Source organism: Sus scrofa, chromosome 7, assembly GCF_054392235.1.
Source record: "Sus scrofa isolate SSC_HxYL_T2T_F1_AM1 chromosome 7, Sscrofa_HxYL_maternal_Yorkshire_Landrace_v2.0, whole genome shotgun sequence".
Taxonomy (NCBI): Eukaryota; Metazoa; Chordata; class Mammalia; order Artiodactyla; family Suidae; genus Sus; species Sus scrofa.
In genome coordinates, this window is record NC_139389.1 from 87971809 (window position 1) to 87978777 (window position 6969).

The 6969-nt window shown below is 36.2% G+C and overlaps 1 protein-coding gene across 1 annotated transcript; it reads right to left on the bottom strand.

Moving 5' to 3' along the window:
• Window positions 1-1995: 1995 nt before the first annotated feature.
• LOC146401726 (olfactory receptor 4F6-like) lies at window positions 1996-5222 on the bottom strand. The gene has a single exon (XM_084970425.1). The coding sequence runs from the start codon at window positions 2932-2934 to the stop codon at window positions 1996-1998; it is 939 nt and encodes a 312-aa protein (XP_084826551.1). The 5' UTR covers window positions 2935-5222.
• Between the last annotated feature and the right edge of the window lie 1747 nt (window positions 5223-6969).

Genomic DNA, 6969 nt, shown 5'->3' on the forward strand with positions numbered 1-6969 from the left:
TTATATGGTATTTGTCTTTCTCTTTCTGACTTACTTCATTTAGTGTAAGAGTCTCTAGTTATACATGTTGCTGCAAAAGACATTATTTTATTCTTTCTTATGGCTGAGTAGTATTCCATCATGTATATATACCACATTTTCTTTTTTTTTTTTTTTTTTTTAATTTTATTTTCCCACTGTACAGCAAGGGGGTCAGGTTATCCTTACATGTATACATTACAATTACAGTTTTCCCCCCACCATTTCTTCTGTTGCAACATGAGTATCTAGACATAGTTCTCAATGCTATTCAGCAGGATCTCCTTGTAAATCTATTCTAGGTTGTGTCTGATAAGCCCAAGCTCCCGAACCCTCCCACTCCCTCCCCCTCCCATCAGGCAACCACAAGTCTCTTCTCCAAGTCCATGATTTTCTTTTCTGAGGAGATGTTCATTTGTGCTGGATATTAGATTCCAGTTATAAGTGATATCATATGGTATTTGTCTTTGTCTTTCTGGCTCATTTCACTCAGGATGAGATTCTCTACTTCCATCCATGTTGCTGCAAATGGCATGATGTCATCCTTTTTTATGGCTGAGTAGTATTCCATTGTGTATATATACCACATCTTCCGAATCCAATCATCTGTCGATGGACATTTGGATTGTTTCCATGTCCTGGCTATTGTGAATAGTGCTGCAATGAACATGCGGGTGCACGTGTCTCTTTTAAGTAGAGTTTTGTCCGGATAGATGCCCAAGAGTGGGATTGCAGGGTCATATGGAAGTTCTATGTATAGATTTCTAAGGTATCTCCAGACTGTTCTCCATAGTGGCTGTACCAGTTTACATTCCCACCAGCAGTGCAGGAGGGTTCCCTTTTCTCCTACCACATTTTCTTAATCCATTTCATCTGTTGATGGACATTTAGGTTGTTTCCCTGTCTTGGCTATTGTGAATAGTGCTGCTACGAACACAGGGGCGCATGTATCCTTTTCAATGAAAGTTTTGTCCAGGTATATACCAAATAGTGGGATTGCTGGGACATATGGTAATTCTATATTTAGTTTTCTGAGGTACTTCTACACTGTTTTCCATAGTGGTTGTATCAATTTACATTCCCACCAATAGTGAGGGTTCCCTTTTCTTCACACCCTCTCCAGCATTGGTTATTTTTGACTTGTTAATGATGGCTATTCTGTGAGGTGGTACCTCATTAGTTTTGATTTGCATTTATCTAATAATCAGTGATGTTGAGCATTTTTTTCACGTGCTTGTTGGCCCTCTGTATTTTCTTTGGATAAATGTCTATTAAATCTTAATTCATTCTTTTTTACAATCAGTACATATTTAAAGAGAATAGTTAAAAGTAATGTTGAAAGAATAAAGACATAATTTTGCCTTCTTACACTCCAGATCTTAAAATGATCTCAAACATAAATAATTGTTTAACTGTTTGTCCATTTTATTTTGGCATATGTGAATATTAGAATATATTTAATCCAATAATGAAGTTAAATATTCTTCAAAAATTATATTCACATAACTGAGTATATCTATTTACATAAGTAACAAAGTAAGAAAGAAACAGAAGTAACAACAAACCAGAATCAATATAGAAAATAATCCTGCATTTCTAGGCCAAAAATACTTACAACAGAAACCAACATTATTTTTTAGTTGAGACTTTTTCAACCAATTACAGAAGAAAATAGCAACAACGAGTAGATACACAAATACCTCACTGTGGCATTGAGTTCATTAAAAAATTCAAGACGTTCTGTGGAATATTTAAAATGTAAGTCATGCAAAGAATATTTTCTATTTTCTATATTTTAAAATCTTAAAACTATAAAATAGCTTGTAGATAATCAAATACATAATAGCATATTTAACTTAAAATGAACTAAGCTTTTTGAGCTGCTGAAGAAAAGACAAATTGTCTCAAGATGGTATCATATTTTAATTTTTATAGTACTCCTTACAGAATGAACCCACTTGCATTCTCATGAGTTATTTAGGAGATCTTCTGCCAGCTCAAGAGCTGACTACTCAGTCTCCTCACTGCCATCCTCATGTCCTTGTTTCTCAATGTGTAAATGGCAGGATTCAGGAGGGGCGTAATCATAAAGTCCAAAATGGCAAGGAACTTGTCCACCGGCACCGTGGGAAATGGCCACATGTAAACAAAGATGCATGGCCCAAAGAACAAAATCACCACACTGATGTGAGCCGACAGAGTAGAGAGAGCCTTGCACAAACCGCCTGAGGAGCGTTTCCATACCGTCACCAGGATGAAAACATAGGAGACAATCAGTAAGAAGAAGGCACCCATAGAAATGAACCCACTGTTGGCGGTAACCATGAATTCCATTCTGTAGGTGTCTATGCAGGCAAGTTTGATAAACCGAGGAAGATCACAGTAAAAGCTATTTATTTCATTAGGACCACAAAACGGCAGATGGACCACAAAAGCTAACTGGACCACTGCGTGAAGGAGGCCAATAGCCCAAGTGCCACACAGAAGCAAAAGGCACATCCGGGGGCTCATGATGGTCAGGTAATGCAGGGGCTTACATATGGCCACATATCGGTCTAGGGCCATGGCAGTAAGCAGCAACATCTCAGATCCACCCAGGATGTGAAGGACAAATATCTGGAAGACACACCCCTGAAAGGATATGGTTTTGCACGCAGAGCACAGATCAGAAAGCGTCTTAGGAACTGTTAAGGTAGAAAAACACAAATCAATAAAGGAGAGGTTGGCTAAAAGGAAGTGCATGGGGGAATGTAGATGAGGCTCAAAGATCACTGCAAACACAACAAGGAGGTTCCCTAGAACAATTGTTCCATAACACACTGTAGAGAAGGCAAGGAGGAAATCCTGTACTGGCCTGGAGGGAGAAAGTCCCAGGAATATGAATTCAGACACCAAAGAGTAATTTGTTTTGTACATTGGCTTTATCTGGTGACACCTATAGACCAAAAAGAAAATACTAACCAAAGGATTTATCAAAAATTAATGTTTAAATAAACAGATAAAAACGTTTATTTAAATCTGGTTTTAAGAATAAATCTTAACTGGTAGCCATTAAGATGTTTTGAAAAATTCATACAGAGATTTATCCTTCGCTAATATACCTACTAAGTTTAACTGCTATTCCTAGTGAACCTCTACCATGCTCCATGTACTATGTCAAGTTCTGAGGTGAAACACTAATTCTGACTTTTTCGGGTATATTGCCTAATGGTAAGCCTGGATATTAAATGACTATATATGTAGATACAACTCTGACAATTAATTTAAAGGAAGAGTACAGAGGAGTATGAGTACAATGCAAGTCATTGCAGTTGTGCTTCGCGCCTGTTTAGATTCTGATAAATATGGAGTTATTACTGAAAGTTAAATATGGTCCAGAATTTGGAAATGCCATGTGCAAAGACCCTGAGCCTAAAAGACTAGTTGAATGTGATATTGAATGCCTGAGATCAGACTGGAGTAATAGTCCTAGTAGGATAGAATCTTGCCTCTAGGATAAGAACTTTGCTTTTTATTCTAAGAACAATAGAAAATTTGATGATATTCAGCAGTAGCTTATCCTATTTCTGCTTTCAAACAGCTACACAAACTTGAATGTAAAGAATGGAAATGAGAGGGCTAGAATAAACTTAGAGTGACCTCAAGAGACTCCTGAAGAATCATATCACATCAATATGGACATGGTGAACTATTTAACCAATGGTGTTGGCACAACAGGTAAGCCTTGCAAAATGTAGATCATTGCCTCTCAGCATAAGCTCAAGGAAGTTTCAGAGGGATATTAAAACTTTAAAATCAGAAAACAAACCAAGAGAAAGTAAAGGATTATTCACATTAACATAGAAAATTAAAACATTAGAACACTTAAAACATTAAGATGGGAAATTCATTCTGAGCATATTCCTTATTAACAAATCAGGGAGAAAATAATAATTGACAGTATCTAAAATATTAAGTTCATATTATACACAAGTATGGACAGAAATATAAAGCTAGTGAATAAAGGTATACATATAGATATCTTACATGGAGCTATAGACACTATAAAAATAAAAGTAAAATAAGTTATAAAATATTAGACAGATGATTAACATTTTTATTAAGAAATCAGTTCTTCCAAACAGATAAAGATGAATGTATGGTATACCGATTTTACTTTTTACTTTTATAATTTTATTTCTTAATTAGCATATAATTGATTTATGGTATTCCAACTTTAAAATGAGCAAAACATTTAAGACTACTGACAAAGAAGAAACCCTAATAGCCAATAATCATATGAAAAGTAAAACCCTCATTAGTAATAAAAAAATGGAAATAAGATTGCCTTAAGATACTATTTTGTACTGACAGATTTCAAAGGTTTTAAAATGATAATTTATCTTGGATAAGGCTGTAAGGAATAGGCCATACTCATACACTGATAATGACAGTAAAATTGACACAATTGCTCTAGAAGACGCATTTGAAATAGATTCTGAAAGTTCAAAAATTTCCTTAATTTGAGATGAATAATCTGACTTCAAAAAATTTTGCTTAGAGTAATAACAATATGTAAGCTAAAATTTAAACTGTAAGGGGTACCTACTGTACCCCTGTTGATAAAAAGAAAATAGTGGTAACAACATCAATGTTCACAAAAGAATTAAGTATCCATAGTTCTTCCAACTGGGGAAGGCATTATTCCTCCTACATAGAAACAAAAATAAATGCTACTAAATATATGAATAATAAACATTTGAAAAAAAGACTTTGCAAGGAAAAAATATATAAGAAACTCATTTTTAAAACATACATCTCAGACTTGGAAAACAAACATGGTTACCAAAGGGGACAGGTGGCGGGGAGGGATGGCCTGGGGGGTTTTGGAGTGTCATATGCACACTGCGGTTATGAAATGACTGGCCAACAGTGACCTGTCATATAGCACAGGGAAATCTACCCAATATTCTATGATAATCTACATGGGAAAAGAATCTGTATAAGAATGGATGTATGTATACGTATGTAAAACTGAATCAGCTTTGTTGTACAGCAGAAATGATCACAACATTGTAAATCAACTATACTTCAATACAACTTTAAAAAAGGAAAAATAGAAAGATGCTTGATTTTAGTTTTTATCCATAAATTGTTCATCTCTGGGCTTATATGCATTTCTTAGTTTGAGCCATATGATACTGTTCTTCCAGTAAATTCATGGTTAAATGTCGATTTTATAGTTGATTATAATCTATTGGCTTATCTTTTTATTTTTTTAACCTTTTTTTTCCTACTGTACAGCATGGTGACCCAGTTACGCATAAATTTATACATTCCTTTTTCTCACATTATCATACTCCATCATAAGTGACTAGACATAGTTCCCAGTGCTACACAGCAGGATCTCATTGCTAATCCATTCCAAAGGAAATAGTCTGCATCTATTATCCCCAAACTCCCAATCCATCCTACTCCCTCCTCCTCCCCCTTGGCAACCACAAGTCTCTTCTCCATGTCCATGATATACTTTTCTGTGGAAAGGTTCACTTGTGCCATATATTAGATCCAGATATAAGTGATATCATATGGCATTTGTCTTTCTCTTTCTGACTTACCTCACTCAGGATGAGAGTCTCTACTTTCATCCATGTTGCTGCAAATGGCATTTTTTGTTCTTTTTTATGGCTGAGTAGTATTCCATAGTGTACATATACCACGTCTTCCTAATCCAATCATCTGCGATGGACCTTGGGGTTGCTTCCATGTCTTGGCTATCGCTAATGAACATGCAGGTGAATGTGTCTTTTTTAAGGAAAGTTTTGTCCGGATATATGCCCAAGAGTGGGATTGCTGGGTCATATAACCAAGGGGACCTAATCAAACTGAAAAGCTTTTGCACAGCAAAGGAAACCAAAAAGAAAACAAAAAGACAACTTACAGAATAGGAGAAAATAGTTTCAAATGACACGATTGACAAGGGCTTAATCTCTAAAATATACAGACAGGTCATACAACTCAACATTAAAAAAAAAAAAAAATGACCCAATTGAAAAATGGGCAAAAGAACTAAATAGAACTAAATAGACATTTCACCAAAAAACATATGCAGATGGCTTACAGGCCCAAGAAAAAATGCTCAACATCTCTGATTTTTTGGAGAAATGCAAATCAAAACTCCTATAAGGTATCACCTCACACCAGTCAGAATGGCCATCATTAACAAGTCCACAAAGAACAAATGCTGGAGGGGATGTGGAGAAAACAGAACCCTCCTGCACTGTTGGTAGGAATGTAAGCTGGTACAAACACTGTGGAGAACAGTATGGAGGTACCTTAGAAAACTATACATAGAACTACCATATGACCCAGGAATCCCACTCTTGGGCATTTATCTTTTCCTTATGTAATTTTCTAAACTACTTAATTTTTAAATAGACAAATCAAATTACTTGATGCTTGTTCCTGAAGTGAATAGCATAAGTGCCCCACTTGCAAGGCTACTACCAAGCTTTCCTCCAGGCCCCTCCCCATTGTCACCATTCTCTCTCATGTTGTCATTCCTTCCAATGGCCCTCTACTCCATGGCTGGGCTCCCCTTTGGGCACAGCCTGAATTGCCTTAGCAAGAAATGATCATAAGTAGGCTAGAGCAACTTGGACTTGATGTATCCAAGGGTAGACTTGAGGGCATCCAAGCCAGTCGGGAAGGACATTGTGAGGGTGATGGATGGGGAGTGGGTGTCGTTAACCCAAAGGAAAGACTACAGGGGTGGTGCTAGGAATCCCTGACAGAAGAGCACTGGAGGGAGAATTTTATAGCCAATAAGTGAGAAAGTAGTAGAGAAGGACTGAGCAAGAGAGGATAGAAAAATTACTAAGGTTAAAAGCAGTGGATGTGACATTTCAAAGAAAATGCAATCAAATCTCTGTCTAAAAGCTTTGGTCATGCAATATGTAGATTTTAAAACAT